Below are 19,399 nucleotides of genomic sequence, written 5' to 3'. Positions count from 1 at the left end.
TAATTGAACTTGTAGTCCATTTCCATCCCCTGTTGTGAGATCCACATTGAAGCGTTTTTTTTTTTTTTTTTTTTTTTTCACATTTTTCACCCACAAAAATTTTCCAAGTCAAACACCACCAAGAACCCACTCTACACTCTACACTTGATTTAGAGCTGTTGCGATTTACAATGTCATTGGCTCGAACGATGATGAGGGGTGTTTTCTCTCCAGGATCGGTGCGGAACGTTTATACGAGAACTGCTAGAAAATTTGTCGAGGTGCAGTTACTACAAGACGTGCCTGGAATCGGCGTCAAGGGTCAACTATTGAAAGTCAAGCCAGGGTTTATGAGAAACTACCTACATATCGACAACAAAGCCTGCTACGTGACACCAACCACCCCGCCAAGAATAGAGGTGGTGGACATTGAGGAACTCCGGTTGAAGGAATTGCAAAAACAAGAAAGGATGTTGAGGTTGAAGAAGCAGGAGGAGGCCCTTGCATCCAAGCAAGAACAAGAACAAAAAGAGCCAGTGGCAGGAGGAGAAGCTGAAGCCTTGTCCCTTGACGACCTTTCGGACATATTCTCGAGCATGAAGTCGTCCTACAGGAGAACGCAAAAACCTGAACTCGATCTCCAGTCCAACTCGCCTGAGCTCGACTTTGAAATTGCCCTAGATGAAACCCGCAAAGCTGGCTTGAAAAGCGTCGAGGAGTTGCTGCAGGAAGAAGCGGCAAATAAGAATGATATCAAGATTAAGAGGACAACAAGTAAAGGAACACTTCCTGCGATGGTGACGTTCAATGCGTCATCAATACCCATTGGCAAAGAGAGCATTGCTATCAAGTTGAGCGAGCTAGGTGGCAAGCCGATCAACCCAAACACCGTGCAACTAAGCTACATTGACACGCCCGACACGCCAATCACCAACATAACAGAAGTCGGTAGATACAACGTGAAGATTGAATCTTTCACTACGGGAAACAACGGCGAAACCGTCATTTTGGAAGTAGAATAGTTCCCTCGAACGTCGTAGATGTAAATAGTAAAAAATCGAGTCGAACTTGTACTGGCCATAACAATTACTCTGTTCAGCGGCACAACTACCGCTTGTAGCCAAAAATTGAAATATAAAAAGATAGCGAGTGCCTGGATTCTTTTTGCCATCATTTTTCATCATCTTGGTCTCTGATTCTTGTACCCAAGAGATATGCCGTTACAGTATAGTGCAGCTAAAACCTCTACCTCGAACCGAAGCCCGTCCAAATCACCCATCAAGAAATTCCAACGGGACGCAAAGAAGATCTTGCCGTCGCAGCGGGTCTATAAACAGAACTTGCTCAAGAAGAACTCAAGCTCCTCTCCATCACCGCCGTCTTCGCCAACTAAAGGCAACGCGGAGAAGCTTCAAGTTTCCGATTACAACGTGCAGCTAGACTATCAGCTCCCAGATAAAGATGACATTGTTGTGGCTATAGATTCAATAACCGGCAACCGGTGGTCAGAGTCCACCAGTTTGCACGACAAGTACAGGCTCGGCCATTTGCATGGTCTCCCACTAGAGGAAGCTATATCCAGTATAAAGGGGCTTTCAAGTGTGTCCAAGGCGGATTTGCTCAAGTTTAGGCAAGCGTTGCCCCTGGGTTTGGTGACCGTTTCGCAGATGTACTCCATCTTCAACTCACAGGGAAATACATTTGTGGACAAGTCCATCGAGATGAACATCCAGCGAGGGTTGATTCGAAAATTCGTCATTAGCAACGCCTCCCCCGTGATTCTGAGGTCTTTCAGTAATTTTCCGCTGAAAGTCAGTTATGGATTTGAAAACGTCGATGTGATAGCCAAGAGTGACGACTTTTATGATGCCTTGAAGGTGTCTATCGCTGCAGTCGCTGACAAAAAGGACTGTGCCAGGAAAAGCCTCGAGAGGTTTTATGAGTTTGTTCAATCACATCCACAAGAACTATTTGTTTCCTCAAGCTCGTTTGACGATGAAGGCATTTCAAACTTGGTGCAACTTGGCTACATCACCTTGACGTCAAACTATTTCAATGAGCAAGAAAGCCACTTTGCCATTTCGTACCCTGGCTGCGGGACATACCTCAGGTTGGTGAACGAGGGCAGACTTTGGCTAGTCAAGACATTAAACAAAACTAAACACAAGGAATTGCTAGAAGAGGACATATTTAAAAAGTATCTGGGGGTAAACATGGAGGGAGATCCAAAGTTGAACAATTTCCGCAAACCCTTTTACGGCTACGATCTACATTGGATCTTGGCGGATGCCTTAGGGTCGGGGATCATTGAAGTTTTCAACACGCCAGTTGGAAGAGGTTGGAGATTAACGGGGAAAATATAGAAAAGGTTTCTTTGAGATAATGTACATATATATGCTGCGTAAATACCGAACGAATGACGAACATGACTAATTTAAGTATTTTTATTCTTGACAATTTTTTGGGGAAGGAACTTGAACGATGTGACATAAACCCTTGTTACAGCTTAGGTTCTAAGCAAAAACAAACAAAAGAACCCTCAGTTGGACTTACATCTTGATTCTTTGTTTCTTTTGCAATTTCTTTTGCTTCTTCTCCTGCGCTTTCTTCTCTGCCTTTAATTGCTCTTCTCTCGACAAGCTTCTCAATTTCTCTCTTTCCTCCCTCTTCAACCTCGCTTGTTCGTCGGCCAATTTCTCATTTTGAATCTCTTGTTCAATCTTTTTCAACTTTTCAAGTTCCAACTCTCTCGTCTTGACTACTTTTTTGATTGCCTCGGGTCTGAAGGTGATGGTTTGCTCGGACAATTTGTCAACGAGGTCAAACACCGCGTCAAAGACGTTGTTGATGACCTTGATGGCCTCCTTGTTGTTTGTGAGAGACAACTCGATAACCACTCTTCTTTGAGGAGCAAACCCTCTCAAGGTTTCAGGCTTGACAGCTGGCTGGTCGGTGAATGCCACCAATTTCACGTAGGAGGCACTCTGCAAAGTAAGCGAGTTTTTCAACTCAGCAGTTGTGATTTTCTCCTGAAACTCGTTGACTTCGCTCATGTACACAAAGCTTTCTGGCAAGTTTGGAGAGTCGGAAGTTTTGCACAAGGACAAGTAGTAGTTGAACTTTCTGGCGTCGTTCATCCCCAATTTGGAAACAACAGCGGAAATGAAATTGTCGTACTTGCCCAGAGGAGTAATGGTGATTTCAACCTTGTCTTGTGGCGCAGCGACACTACTTGTGAATAAGCTGAACCCAGTCTCCATGATCCAGAGGAAAATGTTTTGTCTAGGCACGAGGCTAAACTTCAAGTCGACTTTGGAAATGTTCAAACGTCCCGTGGCATAAGATGAGTAGTTTTCAGCGCTATCTTTCACGTAAAGCTTGTTTGGCGTGACTCCGAATTGGTAAAATTGCTTCTTGAAAGTTGGTTCAATCCCTTTTAAAAAGTTTGTCACCTTGGCTTGACTGTACAAATCGCCGGCTTTGAACAAGGCGATGAATAGCAAGATAAACCCAAGCGTGAAAAACTCTAACCTCCAATCCCTCAACTTGACTCTTTCCCATAACGTCAATGCCTGAAGTTCTTCCAACGTGATGCCAGCAGCTCTAAACAAAAAATCGGTTAGTATCTAGACAAACATAGTTCTGTTTTTTTTTTTCCTTCACTTCCTACGTATTTTTGTTGGAGTCAATTTAACATACTGATGGCTTACTTGCGATGGGAAATACTTTGACAAGAACTCGAAAATCATCTTTTTGCTGTCGTCTATCTACGAATTGTTTGTGATGGATTGAGATATCTCGAGATCTTGTCGAGATCCTGAACGATTTTTCAACCACAACAGATAGAATACATGCGAGCGAAACGTCGCTACCCTTAGCCGTGTGCTCCTCCACGCTTCCACAACAAATCCAAGGTCAAGGCCGTTTTCTTTTCTACTTCTTTGGTATCAGTCTATAAATGTTTCAGTGTATATGTGTTTGCGGATGCTACTTTCTCTTTTTACTACTAGGTTCTTCGCTAGTCAGCTCATCGTTGTCCTGCTTCAACCCTTCATGAACGGCATTCTGGATCAATTTGCGCAACTCTTCTTCTGGATTCTCACTGTTCAACACCGCCTCAATCTTCTTCCTCCTCTCTTCCAACTCTTCTGGACTGAGTTGCTCGTCCCCGTCTTGCTGCTGCTCCGTCTCCAAAGTATACTTAATTTCATGTCCATCGACGTTTCTGGGCTCAGGCAAACTCTCCAAAAACGCATTGGCCTCCTTTGCTTCTTTCTCGGCATCTTCATCGCCACCGCCATTTTCTCCAGCGTCTGCTGGCTTCCCGTGTGCAAGCCCTCTCAAGTACTTCGCTACATCGGGGAATTCGTCCTCCTCTTCAATATACTCTGCTGCCGTTAACCCATCGCTGTTTTTGATCTTGTAGTCCGCGTCAAACTGCTCGATTAGAGCCTTGGCGACACTGAGGTCTTCAACGTGGTGCAACGGGGTATCCCCTTCGGCATCCTGTATGTTGATGTCGCCGCCTTTGCTTAGCAAGTACTTTAATAGATCGAGATGGCCATACGACGCTGCCGCGTGCATCGGGGTGTACCCGTTGGGGTCCTTGGCATTTGGCGAGAGACCCTCCACTTCAACCAATTTAGCAACGGCGTCTTTCTCATCGTTTGCAGCTGCAATCCATATGTTTGAGACCATCTTCTTGTTGGCTATTGTATAGGTTTCAAAGCAGTTGCCTGTAGCTTCAAGGGCTCACTGGCATCCCCATCCATCGCGATAAGTTTAAAGAGGTAGAGGCTCCCCCGCGGTTTTCCTTACATGCACGACTACTAGCGGGCCACCGACCTTACGTCAAGCCCTTGCCATTCTGGAATATCCACATACGCTGCTTGCCATGATTGCTTTGAAAGAGTGGATTGCACGAGGTTGAAGCGTTGTTACGTATTTCTAGAGGCAGGAAGTCACCAAGACCTTCCCTCTTCCCTCCAAAATCTGCAGACAAAGAGAATTCTCCCGAGACCGCAAAACTAACCATGTTCCAATACTCAATAACTTCTATCTAGATGTAACCAAAAAACAAACAAAAAACAAGAATAGGGCATTGCAAGTGGTCTGCCCCCTCCTTCCGTCCTGTTTTTTTTTCAATCTTGACATCTTCTTTTGAAAAATTGAGGACGACGTAGGCTTTGGGTGAGGAAGCCGTTGGTAAATTTTTAACATGGGTAAAGGTTTTTTCGTTATCCAAGTCCAAGATCTTAAAGTTACCGTAAACCAAAAGATCTTTGTTTTCTTTTCTCAACCTCAATGATTTTTTCCAGAAATTTAACAACGAGTCGACATCGTCTAATTGACTAGCGACGTTGACTTGCTTGTAGTTGGTATTGACCCTAGTCCACGGTTCGAGGTCTGAAAACCGCCAAACTCACTCGAGTCCCACTGCATTGGCGACCTCGCGTGGTCTCTAGCGACAAGGTTGATAACGTCCATGAGCTTTTCTCTCTTTTTCAGGGAAATCCTTGTCCTTGCCGTATTTCTCCTCAAAAGCTTTATAGTAGTTGATGGTATTGATGTCCTTGTACTCTTCAATTGGCCATTCTCGCGGCAAGTTGGTCATTCCAATTTCTTGACCTTGGTACCAGTGAGTGTTGTCTGCATGATACTCAACAATTTACCGTTTTTAACTTGATGCTTTTTATCTCCAAATCGTGAGATGGTCCTTGCTTGGTCATGATTCTCAATAAACACGGTGAACCAGGCGTCAGTACCTTCAATAAACAGGCATTCGTTTTGCACTGCTTGTTTGAGGTCTTTCAAGTTGAAACCTTTGTATCTGAATTTGTCGCCATCTTCACAACCAACCTCAATCACATCAAATAAAAAGATCATGTTCATTTCATTCTCTGAAGCACCCACGTATTTCAACGCCTCCTCTTTGCTGCAGTACCCGACTTCACCAACGGTCATAACATCGTATTTGGAAGTGACTTGATCAAACATCTCCTTGTGGAACTCGTGGGTCCTGGGCCCGTTGTTGGTGTATATTGCACTAGGTTGATAATATTGATCCTGGAATACAATGGGGGCATCGAGAAACGCTTGATCTTTAGAGTACATACCGGCGGTATCGATTCTAAATCCATCGACGCCACACTCAAACCAAAACTTCAAAGCCGTGTCATATACGGCCTGTCTCGTCTCTTTATTCTCCCAGTTCAAATTAGGTTGTGTCGAAGCAAACAACCTCAAGTAGTACTCCCCTGTATGTTCATCATACTCCCACGCTGATCCAGAGAGACATGCGGGCCAGTTCTTTGGAGGACACTTTTGCCCACTTTTGTCGTATTTGGGTTTCTTCTCTCTTTGCTAGACTCTTTGAACCAGGCATGTTCCGACGAAGTGTGGTTGATCACCAAATCGCAGATAATCTTCATGCCTCTCTCATGGCACCCGTCAATCAACGCCTGCATATCCTCCATCGTGCCATACCATATCATCCTGCGGGGAATCATACATCGGACTCAACCAAATTACATCCACAAACTCTTGAGGTAGTCCAACTTAGAGATTATACCCTGGATATCACCACAGGCGCCATCAAATGTCTTGTCGTCACCATTGTACTTGCCTTGAAGCCTCTTAGCGAACGTAGCGGGAGAAACTTGATAAACTGTAGCCTCTTTCCACCAGGTATAGTCAATAGTCGTGTGGGACCATCTAGCAACAACAAAGTCTGAGTAATTGCAGCAAAAAGAAGAAGCGAAAATGACATCCTCCAACAAGAGGGGTGGTCAAGTCAACTTTCTATAAAGCAAATCGTTTCGTCCATCCCCTCACTAACTTCTTCAGGCTCGAAGTTTGAAAAAGTGGAGACTTTGGCCAATCCGAGGAGAAGAAGGAGAAGGATAGAAGAAGTAGAGTCAACAGGAGAGTTCGCCTAGTTTCTCGAATTAATCAAGTGCTGCCAGTTTCGAAAGATCGCTTCAATTCTCGTTGAGATTTGAAGCCCTGCTTGGGGCGAATTTGCCTCGACGAGTCGTACGTTTTTTCTTCTTCTTTGCTTCCTCCAAAAGAATGGGGGTAACTTGATTGTCGTGATTGGCGGGAGAGTTGGGGTTAAAGGTCTGGGGTATGCCTGTATGTCCCCCCCTCCTCAGGTCATGTCCGAAGCAGGGTTAAGTTCAAACTGCTTCTTTTAATTTTTATTGCGGTGTTGCCTCGACGAATTAACCAGCTCAGCTTCCCCCAAATTTTCATGGTAAATTTCCGTTTGGAGAAAAGGGTTGCCAATCAACTTGACTTACCTTTTTTTTTTGCTTTTGGAGGGTTCTATTGATTCAGTGTGAAGCAAATAGCGGCCATCTGGTCTGACTTGTGGCTTGTGACTGCATGGAAGGTTCGCCAGACACATGTTCACTGCTGTTGTTGTTGTCCAAATCTGAATGTCCATATGCAAAGAATGATATTCTGGTTTTTCATCGTCTTACGATCTATCCTATTGTTCTACTCGAGAATTTTACGAATTTTCAAAAGTGTGGGGAAAAGGTGAAGGGTGGAGGGTGGAGGGTGGAGGGTGGAAGGGGGGATCGGAAGAACGCAACACTTGCCATGCCAGCTGTTTGTCCAATTCATGGAGTTCTCCCGAGCATTTCATGTTTGCTTCTTCCCCGCCGCATGACTCAGGAAACCCAAAAAGTGCAAGATTTGGCCAATACGGACAAAAGTGTTGAATAATAAGCATTAGCCAGCTTTGCATCTGGTTAGCATGATACGCGTATTCAACATGGGAAGGCTGTCCATTCCTCTCCCTCCCTCCATACTTCCAGACCTCCCCCCTCCGCTGCTGTGTGTATGGACCTCCAAGCAAGCAAGAAAATCCTGGCCGAATTTCCGTTTTTCACAAATTGGGTATTCAGCCAACAGTCCAGCTACTCTATAGGATCTATGGTCATGGCGTCTATAAATACCCAAACATTCGACCATGTTCTTAGCCTCGACTCACGGACTCGTTAAGAACAAAAAAGAAAAAAAAAAGGAGACCAAAACCAATTGCCAAGATGTCTTCTGATGGTGTTGGCCCAAAGTATGCAAGCGACATGAAGCTCTTTGCAACAAGCTCGGTGACCAGTGATATCGATGAAAAATCCGCTGTCACGAAAACCAAATCAAGTGCAAACGTTGACGACTACATTGCTAAATTCTTGGAATTATCCGAAGATGCCAAAGCTGACGATCAGAGGGAAAAACAGATGACGTTAAGTGAAGGGTTGAGAACTTTCCCCAAGGCCATTGGATGGTCGTTGATTTTGTCCACCGCTTTGATCATGGAAGGTTATGACGTGAACTTGTTGACGAGTTTCTTTGCTTATCCGGGCTTTGCCAAAAAATTTGGTGACTATTACCCTGAAATCGACCAGTACCAGGTCCCTGCAAAGTGGCAAACGGGTTTGTCCATGGGTTACCAATGTGGTCAGTTGTTTGGTTTATTTGCCGCTGGTGTTTACGCAGACAAGATTGGGTACAGAAAGACATTGATGCCGGCATTGGCCATCTCGGTGGGGCTCATATTCATTCAGTTTTTTGCTCCCAACCGTGAAGTGTTGTTGTTGTCTTACATTCTATTGGGCATCAACTGGGGTTCGTACCAAACTATAACTGTAACTTACGCATCAGAAATTAGTCCCGCTAGTCTACGGGTTTATCTAACCACATACGTCAATGTTTGTTGGGTTATCGGTCAATTGGTTTCTTCCGGGGTGGTGAAAGGTATTTCAAACATGGATGATCCGCACGCGTATCGGATTGCTTACGGAATCCAGTGGATATGGCCCTTGCCTATATTGGCTGGAGTGTTTTTAGCTCCCGAGTCTCCCTACTTTCTTGTGCGAAAGGGCAGGCTTCAAGAAGCCAAATATGCATTGAGCAGATTGTTGTCGAATTGCAAGTATCTTCCGGACAAGAGTCTTGTAATTGATGGGATGGTGACCAAGATCCAGCTCATTGTTGCTGAAGAAGGCGCCCTCAACGCGGGTGCAAGCTTCAAGGATTGTTTCAAGGGCAAGAACTTGAGAAGAACCAGAATTTCGGCAACCACTTGGTTGATTCAGAACATGACGGGGTCAACTTTGATGGGCTACTCAACCTATTTCTACCAACAAGCAGGCATGGCTACTTCAATGGCTTTCACTTTTTCCATCATCCAGTACTGCCTCGGTATTATTGGCACTGTGGGCTCGTGGTTTTTGTCGCAAAAGTTCGGTCGGTTCACCATATATTTTGGTGGTCTATGCTGCATGACAGTTCTTCTCATGATCACTGGAGGCTTAGGTTGTTCAAACTCGAAATCCGCTAGCTGGGGAGTTGGCTCGATGCTTTTGGTTTACACTTTTGTCTACGACTTGACGGTGGGGCCCATGTGCTACTGCATCGTGCCAGAAATGCCCTCGGCCAGGTTGAGACAAAAGACGGTGATGCTTTCGAGATTTTTATACAATATCGCGGGAATCATTGTGTCTGTCTTGTCCAACTACATGCTCAACCCGACCGAGTGGAACTGGAAGGCCAAGAGTGGGTTCTTTTGGGGCGGGTTTGCCTTCTTGGCTGCTATATGGGCGTATTTCGACTTGCCCGAAACACGCAATAGAACATTTGCTGAGCTCGACAAGTTGTTTGAAGATGGTGTTCGGGCAAGACAATTCAAGCATACAATCCCCAACACGTTTGATGCTATGGAGATGATGCAAAAGATGGGAGACCAAGGAGTCAAGGATGTTATTAACACAAGAGAGCATGTTGAGTATGCTGATCAGGAACAAGGAGTGGAGAACCAGCAGAGAGAGGAGACCAAAAGAAGCTCGTAAACGAGAGGCAGACCCTAGAAGGTTGAGCTTGAGCTTGAGCTTGAGCTTTTGTTGTTTCAATTCTTCGTATTCCAATTCAAGAGATATACAACTTAAAAAATTAACTACTCCATATGCTTTTACGGAAACTACTGAATGTAGACGCGATTGTTCAGAAAGGAGGAAGGTTAGGACCAGAGTAAGGTCTTCTTTTATAAATAACACTTTGATTAAGGTCTATAAACTTGTGCAAAAAAATATAACGAACGAATGAAAGGAGAACAGTTTGTGGTAGTATGAGATGGACAACGAGAATCGTGGGGGGTAATTAAAAGTTGAACTCGGATTCGGTATCGGTATCTGGCTTAGGGCCTTTCTGGTCCTCAGCGGTGGGGTATGGAGGATTGGTTCTAGCTTTAGGAGGCGGAAGGGGCAAGTCGTGCCTTGGAGGAAGCGATTTGTCAGCGTCGGCGTGAGGTTGCTGTTTGGGCACAGTGAAATCCCACTCGTCAGATTCGATATCGGATTCTTCAAAGTAGAACTTGTCTTCTTCTTCGTCTGTTGCTCCTGCTTCCACATCGTCGTCGTCATCATCATCGTCGCCATAGTAGTTGGCATTTGCAGCGTTGGCCGCTTCTTGCCTCGACTCGGAGTTCTTGTAGCCGTGTGCGGTAACGCCGCGCATCTTGCCATACGTTTCTGGTCTATCTCTATGGAACCCTTCTTCGTCTTCATCTGAACTTGGGTAGTAGGTTTGCTCAGCAGTGACGATTTCTCTCACTGGCTTAGGCAATCTATCGGGCTTGTAGAAACGCAAATCGACTCTGCCAAAGATGTAAAGCAAGTTGATGATGAGTTCAAAGATTCCCCAACACACGTACATAAACCACTTGTTGGCTGCGCCGCCGGCGTATCGATCCTGTCTGGCTTGGAACACGACAATGGCTCTACCAATGGCGCCAATCAAGATCAAAGTGGTGGTTATAATCAACAACCCCATCGACACGTTGTGCTTCAAGTCGCCGCGCTGGTTGGTCAAGCCTTTGACACTGTGGAAATGATGGTGCGTCGCAGCGATAACTCTCGTTGCATGCCTGTGATTCGAGTTTCGCTTCATGAACCCAGCAGCTGCCCTTTGAGCAGCTCCCTTTTCAGGGAAATAAAACGGAGCAAAACTCTCAATCCACCACGGCTGATAAGTGTATCTCAACTCATCCTTTTTAGTGGGCAACCAGAAACTCAAGCCGATCAAGGCAACCGCAGTCAAAGAATAGGCAATGATCATGATTGATGTAAATTGCACCGTGGCAATCCACGATCTATACGACCGGTAGCTGAGAAAGTTGATGTATGGTGAAAATGAAGCGGCAATGGTCAACCCGAGCAAAATCAACACGAAGGAGTAGGTAAGCAACATGAATCCCCAAAACAACCTCCTCGAACCACCCACGGGGTGTCTCCAGGTGAACAACCGTTGCGCTAGGATCAAGTTGGCCAGCACAATGACAATAGCAGGCACAATCAAAAACACTTCACTCGTCAACCCCGTGGGGATCTGCGTCACGTCTTTCGACCACTGAGCACGCAAGGCAAAGCCCAAAATCTTCAAGATGGAGTAAAAAATCCACATGTAGGAAAGGTAAAAGTAATGGCCCCTCCATTGGTCAACGGCGAAAATGATAACGTGCATAACCATGATGAGGGCAAACAAGACGGCAAACACTATCGACGGGGCGAAATCCAGCATATCGGGGTATCCTCCAAACACATTGTTTTGGGTAATGACACAGTAATTGACAATCGAGTCGGGAATAATGGGGCCTTGTAGGTTTCGCGCAATGGAAGCTAGTCTGAGGATCCCTGTCCCCGTTGCGGCTCCATTTTGAACGTGGTATACGAGGTTAAGTAGCGCCGTGGTGGGCGTGTAGTAAAACTGATCGTCCCCCATGCTGATGCCGGATGAATAGCAATCTTTTCCTGTATCTTTCTATCAAGCTGAATCACTAGCCCGTAGTGTGTGTGGTTGTCGGCGGATCCGCAAGTTGGATTGACTTGAAAAGACCCGTGTCGTTTTCTCAAGATCTTCAGGGAAAACTCACAGCAAATGTAGGAAATGAAATGAAAACGAAAACGAAATGAAAGTGGTATTAAATGGAAATCAATTTGCTTCTGAAATCTCAGAACCATCCTCGAATTCCGTACATTTCAAAAAGGGCAAGATCTTTTCCGTTACATGCATCTGCCCCACTTATCCCCCTCCCTGCTTGCCCCTCTGCAGTTCATTTACCAAGTAGGCAGCTGTCATCATATCCCACCACGAAAGATTACTATACCTCTTTTAGACAATCTAAAACTGCCGAAATACTTCTAGTCCTTACAGCGTGAGAAAGCATCTGAATTAATGAGAAAAAAAAATAAGTTGCGAAATTTCGTTTTTCTTTTTTTTTTTTTTGCAACTTTTAGTTCGACAGTTGAACAGATCGAACCGTCAAAGTAAGTTGGGAGTAAAAGCATCTGGTATTATATCGCCCATCTTGCCTCACACACGAAGCAACTGGTATTTCGCCTAGCTGATAGGAGTGAACGTGGCAAACACGTTTCTTTATTATTTTTTCGTCTTCTTCTTACTTAAAATCGCGCCAGGGGGAGGGGGGGGGGGAAAGGAAAGAAAAGGGTTTAAGAGGAAGGTTTAGAGGAAGCTTCCCAGACTTGGATCATATCTGTAATATAGAAATACAAATTTAGATAAAATTGAATTATTTGAAACCCAGACACGGTCGTTTGACGTTGAACGTTTTGCTTGGTGTTTCTTTTTCTTTCTAATTTTTGGTTCCACTCGTTTAGATGGAGCAAGGCGAGTATCGCTTAATTACCAGTGGGTCGATTTTCTGCCGAGCAGAGGCTATACAGCATCGATGGAGACCCCATCTTTCACAGCTCATCGGTCGGTTCTCGAACCATATACTGGTGCTGGGCCTACCAGTTCTCGTCTCGTGATCGCATCGTGACATCGTCACATCGTTTTGTCGTCTTCTGTCGTCTGGTGTCGTTCCCTGTCGTCTCTTTCTCAAACCAACCCTCGCAATCCACTGCGATCCCCATTTGTAGATCTCCTTGGGGGTATTTACATTGATTCCGTATCGGGGGAGGCCCCAGTTGGCAAGATTACACAAAACCACTCATTACCACACATTGCCCAAAGAGGAAATTTCCACGGAACACGCTACCAAAAGGGTTGCATTTTTCTTGCAACCCATGTGAGCTGTTGTGTGGATGGTGAAAGTGTGAGAAGCCAGAACCTCAGAAACCTCTGAACAATCCATATAACCCTAAATGTGGTCCTTTGTGATTGAGGCTGTATCAGATAAGAGCTGGAAAAACGAAAAAAAAATAGCCATGTTTCTTTTAAACGACTAGCTTAAGGCTCCAGACTTTAGAATGTAAACTCCGAGTGAGCATCGTCGTTGTCAACATTGCGAGCTTTTTTATCCTTGACACTAGTCGGGTACGGTGCTTGGGTTTTATCCTGGATGGTTGGAGCTGGCTCATCGGAGCTCGAGCTGACAAATTTTTCAGGCTTGGCGACGGTGAAATCCCAATCCTCCGACGCGACCTCATCAAAGTCGGCATAGTCATCTTCGTCATCTTCGAACGCTGATTGCTGACCCTCGGGGTCAAAGTCCTTGTAGTCCTTAGTTGGCGGTGGTGGGGATTGCGAATATGCATCTTCCGTTTGTATTTGTGGGCCGCCATATGCGTTGGGATTGTTTGGAAATGCCTTGACCTTGTAGCCATGCTCAGCGCGACCACGTAGTTTACCATACGTTTCCGGTTTGTCTCTGTGGAAACCGTCTTCCTCTTCATCTGAACTTGGGTAGTAGGTTTGGTTAGCGGTGGCAATGTTTCGAACTTCCTTTGGTAGTCTGTCGGGTCTGTAGAATCGCAAGTCCACCCGGCCAACAATGTAAAGGACATTTATGATGACTTCGAATATTCCCCAGCAAACATACATGAACCACTTGTTGGCTGCGCCGCCGGCGTATCGATCCTGTCTGGCTTGGAACACGACAATGGCCCTGCCAATGGCGCCAATCAAGATCAAAATGGTAGTAATGATCAACAACCCCATCGACACGTTGTGCTTCAAGTCGCCACGTTTGTTTGTTAACCCTTTGACGTTGTGGAAGTGGTGATGCGTAGCAGCAATGACTCGTGTGGCATGCCTGTGATTCGAGTTTCGCTTCATGAACCCAGCAGCTGCCTTTTGAGCTGCTCCCTTTTCGGGGAAGTAAAACGGAGCAAAACTCTCAATCCACCACGGCTGATAAGTGTATCTCAACTCATCCTTTTTAGTGGGCAACCAGAAACTCAAGCCGATCAAGGAAACCGCGGTTAATGAATACACTATAACCATGATTGATGTAAATTGCACCGTGGCAATCCACGATCTATACGACCATAGACTGATGTAGTTCAAATACGGCACGAATGAAGCCAAAATAGTGACGGCAATTAGGATCAACACGAAAATATACGTGACAATCATGAACCCCCAAAACAATTTCCTCGAACCACCCACGGGGTGTCTCCAGGTGAACAACCGTTGCGCTAGGATCAAGTTGGCCAGCACAATGATAATAGCAGGCACAATTAAAAACACTTCGCCGGCCAAGCCGAGATTCACCTGGGTTATATCCTGAGACCAGCATGCTCTCAACGCAAACCCAACGACTTTCATGGCCGAGTACAAGATCCAAAGACACGAAATGTAGAAATGATGGCCTCGATACTGGTCTATAATGAAAATCACGCTGTGAAGTAGCAAAATCACGCCAAAGATCACGGCCAATACTAGCGAGGGGACATAATCGCTCATGGTGGGGTACCCTCCAAACAAGTTATTCTGGATGGAAATGGCATAGTTGATCAAGACTTGCGGTAACTTGGGCCCAATGAGTTCATGGGCAAAAGTCACGACCCGCACAATCCCAGTTCCCAGTGCAGCACCATTATGGATGCTTCGGACTAGATTTATAAGCGCCGCTGAGGGTGTGTAGTAATACTCCTCTGACATGATGATCCAGTCAATACCAGAGTGGTGCTCTCTTTTTGATCCGCTTTTTGTATATCCTAGTTGACTAACGGCTCGTCGCCCCAAAACAATGCCGGGGTGGAAACTGGCTATATAAATATATCAACATCTGTCAAAAACAGTAACATTGCATCCAGGAAACGGCTCTCTTTATTATAATACAGCTTGGAAGAGCCCTGCCCTCGGACACCCTTCCCTGCCTTCCCCACCTCAAACAATTGCCAGCCAATTCAGTAGGCAAATTTACTTCTGAAGTGAAGATTAATTTTTTTTTTCTTTATTACTTTTAAACTTTGAATAGTCGAGGGCATTGCTTAAAAAAAAAAAAACAAAAAAATCTTGAGTCGTCCTAGGATTCCCAGATTGAGGTAAATGGAGTCTGAAAGCTAAACGTACGTCAGGTGGAGATAGCATGTTTCATTGGGGTCGATTGATGGATTGAGCTGTCTGTCTCTTTTTTTTTTTTTTTGCGGAAATTGCTACATGAAGTTGAAAAAGGAAAAAGGTCCAGTTCCGCTTGGAGTAATAATTCGAGGTGGTAATTGGGGGTGGTGGGAAGAATGACACACGGCTGCAAGTGAGGACCCCATTCGAGGTTCAACATCGCTTTAAAAAGAGCACCAATCCCACCCCCCCTCTCCATTCCTTCAACTCACAAACAATAGAGCGAGTGAAGGTTGTGCGACACTTGAGACGAGGTGCAAAAATAGCTCCGTTCGAAAGGGTCCCACACAAAGGAGAAGGAGAAGGTTTTGAAAAAAATCTATTATTCTCCACACCGCAGTGCATGTACGGCTTCCCCCCCCTAAATTAACCATTGTCTCGTGGAATCATTTTATTAGCCCAGCCATGCATTGTCAACACAGCCAGAGGTACAATTCGATCACCCCGGGCGATCGAAATTTACTAAAAAAGTTTTTAGCTCCCCCAGCAATCTCAGAAGCTCATGGAGTGTTGACGCTTAACACCCGGTCTTCTCGTCTTCTTCTGCTCTCTTACAGCGTAATGAACAAGCCTTCTGTTCTGGAGGATTGCAGCGGCTTCAGAACCATGAATGGTCCAGTCCGGATGAGGCTAGGGTGGGAGACAGCAGCAGCACACATCAGCGTGGCTCTAGACATGCGAAATCAAAAAGGACAGCTTGATCTCTTGGTGGAGCACCAGTGCAAGGCGGCACTTTCCCAGTGTGGGAAAATTAACAAGTCACACCGTATCTTGACATTCAAAGACACACGTAAATACATACCTACGTATTGTTCAGCCCATGTTGGTCTTGCGTGAATCAGATCTATGTGTGTGCTCACAACCGCACTTGTGGAGCAAAAGAATTTTAAAAAATCACCTAATTTGGAATGCAACGCAATCTTTGTAATTCCTCGCTCTCTCACTCCACTGTCCATCAATGTGATAAGGACTTAGTAATACAATGCTCAAGTAGACAATGAATGTTGGGGACTTGGACTAAATCTCGGTTCGCCTTCGGAACGTGACGACATCCCGAAATAAGTGCTTGGTCTAAGTGGAATGGAACGTGGCAGTAGGGTGCTATTGCTCTTCTGGTTCTCTTTACTTGTCGTACAGCTTTCCTTCTGCACTGTTGCTGAACAGTGGTTTTTCTTGCTTTACTAGCCTATGAACTTCCCATCCCAAATGTTTCCTGCTCCTCAGCTCAAGTGTATCTAGTGCCATAAACTGTCATGCGTAAACAAGATAAAGCACTCTTTCATTCAGTATTCAGGGCCTCATAAACTGATAGAGAGGGGCCAGCTGGATAGAGTTGAAACCATAATTTATACTTTTTTTTTTTCTCATAAGGGGGTTGTTGCAGCAAAATTAAGGGGTCGCAGTATCAAATTAACTTGCTGCGTGGTACAAGAATTAAAACTTATTTTGTCCTCCACTCCTCCACTCCACAAAAAGTTCCAAACTAAAACCTACAGAAAAGAACAAACAAAGATATGGGAGGTCCGGATAGATATATTATTTAAAACACTAGATACAAGCAGCAGATTACACTGGGCCCACTAATGAATCCAAACCAGCATATGATATTCCCCAAGACTCGGCGTCCCTTGAGCAATTTCGTCTGACTCAACATAATCAACGGTATCTGCGACATCTGGAACCACAACAAGTAACCACGCACGGTGCCAAAGATGATATACATCACCAACTCGTGAACGAGACTGCTCAAGATGAAAGTGAAAAGCGCCGCGTGGATCTTGTTGACGTGGAACGCACTGATGCTGGAATGGTAGACGTGTCTGAGTAAGAAATTGTGCACTGGCTTGTTCCATAAGCGGGCAAACTGGGAAAAGTCAGTACATGACCACCAGGCCCCGTAGAATTCGCGGTCGGCGAATCGTGTAAGCTCAGCGAGCGCGTTAAGCACGGAATCCCAAATGAGGAAAAAAGTGAATAAATAATTCATGAAAAATGGCGGGATAGTGTCGAGGAGAATGAAAATGAATTGAGGAATCTCTTGTTTAAAGGGGAGCTTTTTCACTTCTTGACAGCGAGCAAATATCGGCAACAAGCTGTTTTCCGAAATGGTGATCATCAAAAAGAATAGACCAAACACGGCGCAGGTCTTTGCAAACACATAGCTCCAGCGGATCCTTTTAGTTCTAGGGTACGTCAAGGTGTAAACAAGGGTCGGGAACATGCTGTATTCAAAGTATGTGCCAAGGTTGACGTTCTGGGGGAACTTGATAATGCCCTGCTTTTGAAGCTCCTCGATGGAGATGTCGAGTCTTGCGGCCTCGAATTTGTGATGGTCATTCTCGGGTTTATCCGTCGTGGCGCGCGACTGGTACTCCAACTCATACTTGGCAAACTCGATACTTCCCTCCAAAGTTTTCAAAGTCGAGCTTAATTCATGGCCCTCGGGTAGTTCAACTTCATCGTTCAACAACTTGTTCAAGTAGGACTCGGAGAATAACCCCTCGGTGTAAACAGCCCACAAGTACCCGTTGTAGAAGGAATACGAATGAATCTTCATCAAAAACACAAGACTATGCAAAACCAAAAACACCCTGGCGATCCAGGGGAAATGCATGTAATAAACAAACCAAATCACGGTGCCCACAAATGCAACTTCGTAGACACTTTCAATGATCCATCCAAACCTTCTCCAGCTCAATAACCTCTTCTTCACCAAGAGCTGAGTGAAAAAGGAGAAATAGGTAGCCAAGTACATCACCAAATCGGTGATTCCAACTTTGAGCAAATCCTGGCGTAAGGTCTTGACCACGACCCAGTTGTAAAACGGGGTGGCGTTTTCGAAATAAATATGCACGAGCTGGTTCATCATGGTGAAGGCCGTCGCGAGCCAGAACAAAACGTAAAAGCCAAAGAACTGCGAGTTGATAAACTCGGGCGAGTCGAAAATCGTCGGGTTGGACGATTTGAACGAGAGGTCGCTAAATCGCAATTTGTATTTGCCGTCCTTGGCCAATTGTCGATGTTGTTTCTTGCAATCATGACCTTGGTCATCTGCATCTGCGTCTGTTGCCTCCGTTTTCTCCTTCTTTCTGTTGTTAAGACGCGCCTTGTCTTGCTTGGAGACATACTTGACCAACCCCGCCAACGTTATATCGGACTCGCTAGTCTGTAACCCGCTGCTGGTAGCCTTGGGCTTTGGTCTTTCCTTAAGCTCTTTATTGTGGTGGTGGTGGTGGTCTTGATGACGTTCGAGTTTTCCATGCTTTGGTAGTGTGCCATTGACTTCGTTGGCAAGGGGACTCGACGATATTGGAGTCGTCGCTGCCGACGAAGCGGTGGAGCCAGCGGAAGACACTTCACTGTTGGTTCTGAAATAGGACCCGTTCTTGGATACCTGCGCCGGCCGAATATCAGTGAGGTCCGCGGGGTCCTTGATTATCTTGAGATGTTCCGACTCATCGTTGTCGCTGGAAGAACCATACTCGTTGTTGATGCTGAGCAAATCTCGCTTGTCAATTGCGTCTTGTATCAGGTCGAGTCTGTCTGCCGTTGAAGTCCTCATTTTTGCGGAAAATGACGTATGAATATGACGTTGAATGAAGGAAAAGCTCCAGCGGAAGTGCTTAGTGTTTTTTGGTCAAGTTGATACTCTAGTGCAGGTCTTGGTCTTGGTCTTGGTCTGGGTCCGGGTATCTTACTGCTGGTGCTAGTGTTGGTGTTGGTGTTGGTGTCATGTAATTTGCCCTTGCTATCCGTCTCCTCCGTATGGCACACTTTTTTTTTCAAATTTCTGTTTGGGGGTTTTTTTTTGAAGTTTTAATTTCAGGGGGGGGGGGGGGGCGGCACTCTCTCAAGCCAACAAATCTCCTTCAACAAAGAATGGACCAGACCGGGTCCTCACGTAAATGTCGAATAGACAATCTTAACTAACTCTCAACGTGGTTATGGGGACTATTCTGTTCATAGCTCTCGCTTTCTTTACATATATGCATTCACGTAGTGCGTGAGTGCTCGTGACATCAGGCCTAGACTTGGTTTCTTGCACCAC

General features: G+C 45.4%; 9 protein-coding genes across 9 annotated transcripts; 3 read left to right on the top strand and 6 right to left on the bottom strand. All coding sequences in view use genetic code 12, as the record gives it.

Annotated features, from left to right (window-relative positions):
- Nucleotides 1-170: 170 nt before the first annotated feature.
- LODBEIA_P36720 (uncharacterized protein) lies at nucleotides 171-1,001 on the top strand (the record flags this gene model as incomplete). The annotated part of the gene is made up of 1 exon (XM_066973808.1): nucleotides 171-1,001. The coding sequence occupies one exon, from the start codon at nucleotides 171-173 to the stop codon at nucleotides 999-1,001; it is 831 nt and encodes a 276-aa protein (XP_066830610.1).
- A 192-nt stretch (nucleotides 1,002-1,193) lies between these two features.
- Nucleotides 1,194-2,342, top strand: LODBEIA_P36710 (uncharacterized protein; the record flags this gene model as incomplete). Its single annotated transcript, XM_066973807.1, has 1 exon — nucleotides 1,194-2,342. The coding sequence occupies one exon, from the start codon at nucleotides 1,194-1,196 to the stop codon at nucleotides 2,340-2,342; it is 1,149 nt and encodes a 382-aa protein (XP_066830609.1).
- A 186-nt stretch (nucleotides 2,343-2,528) lies between these two features.
- LODBEIA_P36700 (uncharacterized protein) lies at nucleotides 2,529-3,728 on the bottom strand (the record flags this gene model as incomplete). Its single annotated transcript, XM_066973806.1, has 2 exons — nucleotides 2,529-3,582; nucleotides 3,679-3,728. 2 exons carry the CDS (start codon nucleotides 3,726-3,728, stop codon nucleotides 2,529-2,531), a joined length of 1,104 nt encoding a protein of 367 aa, XP_066830608.1.
- Nucleotides 3,729-3,966: 238 nt separating this feature from the next.
- LODBEIA_P36690 (uncharacterized protein) lies at nucleotides 3,967-5,014 on the bottom strand (the record flags this gene model as incomplete). The annotated part of the gene is made up of 2 exons (XM_066973804.1): nucleotides 3,967-4,721; nucleotides 4,864-5,014. 2 exons carry the CDS (start codon nucleotides 5,012-5,014, stop codon nucleotides 3,967-3,969), a joined length of 906 nt encoding a protein of 301 aa, XP_066830607.1.
- Nucleotides 5,015-5,589: 575 nt separating this feature from the next.
- Nucleotides 5,590-6,492, bottom strand: LODBEIA_P36680 (uncharacterized protein; the record flags this gene model as incomplete). Its single annotated transcript, XM_066973803.1, has 2 exons — nucleotides 5,590-6,141; nucleotides 6,466-6,492. The coding sequence occupies 2 exons, from the start codon at nucleotides 6,490-6,492 to the stop codon at nucleotides 5,590-5,592; spliced, it is 579 nt and encodes a 192-aa protein (XP_066830606.1).
- Nucleotides 6,493-8,033: 1,541 nt separating this feature from the next.
- Nucleotides 8,034-9,836, top strand: LODBEIA_P36670 (uncharacterized protein; the record flags this gene model as incomplete). The annotated part of the gene is made up of 1 exon (XM_066973802.1): nucleotides 8,034-9,836. One exon carries the CDS (start codon nucleotides 8,034-8,036, stop codon nucleotides 9,834-9,836), a length of 1,803 nt encoding a protein of 600 aa, XP_066830605.1.
- A 307-nt stretch (nucleotides 9,837-10,143) lies between these two features.
- LODBEIA_P36660 (uncharacterized protein) lies at nucleotides 10,144-11,763 on the bottom strand (the record flags this gene model as incomplete). Its single annotated transcript, XM_066973801.1, has 1 exon — nucleotides 10,144-11,763. One exon carries the CDS (start codon nucleotides 11,761-11,763, stop codon nucleotides 10,144-10,146), a length of 1,620 nt encoding a protein of 539 aa, XP_066830604.1.
- Nucleotides 11,764-13,248: 1,485 nt separating this feature from the next.
- On the bottom strand, nucleotides 13,249-14,889 carry LODBEIA_P36650 (uncharacterized protein; the record flags this gene model as incomplete). Its single annotated transcript, XM_066973800.1, has 1 exon — nucleotides 13,249-14,889. One exon carries the CDS (start codon nucleotides 14,887-14,889, stop codon nucleotides 13,249-13,251), a length of 1,641 nt encoding a protein of 546 aa, XP_066830603.1.
- Nucleotides 14,890-16,891: 2,002 nt separating this feature from the next.
- Nucleotides 16,892-18,913, bottom strand: LODBEIA_P36640 (uncharacterized protein; the record flags this gene model as incomplete). Its single annotated transcript, XM_066973799.1, has 1 exon — nucleotides 16,892-18,913. The coding sequence occupies one exon, from the start codon at nucleotides 18,911-18,913 to the stop codon at nucleotides 16,892-16,894; it is 2,022 nt and encodes a 673-aa protein (XP_066830602.1).
- Between the last annotated feature and the right edge of the window lie 486 nt (nucleotides 18,914-19,399).

This window comes from Lodderomyces beijingensis (assembly GCF_963989305.1).
Source record: "Lodderomyces beijingensis strain CBS 14171 genome assembly, chromosome: 4".
NCBI classification, from domain to species: Eukaryota; Fungi; Ascomycota; class Pichiomycetes; order Serinales; family Debaryomycetaceae; genus Lodderomyces; species Lodderomyces beijingensis.
The sequence above is the reverse complement of the archived record's forward strand: the minus strand, read 5'-3'. Positions and strand labels throughout refer to the sequence as shown.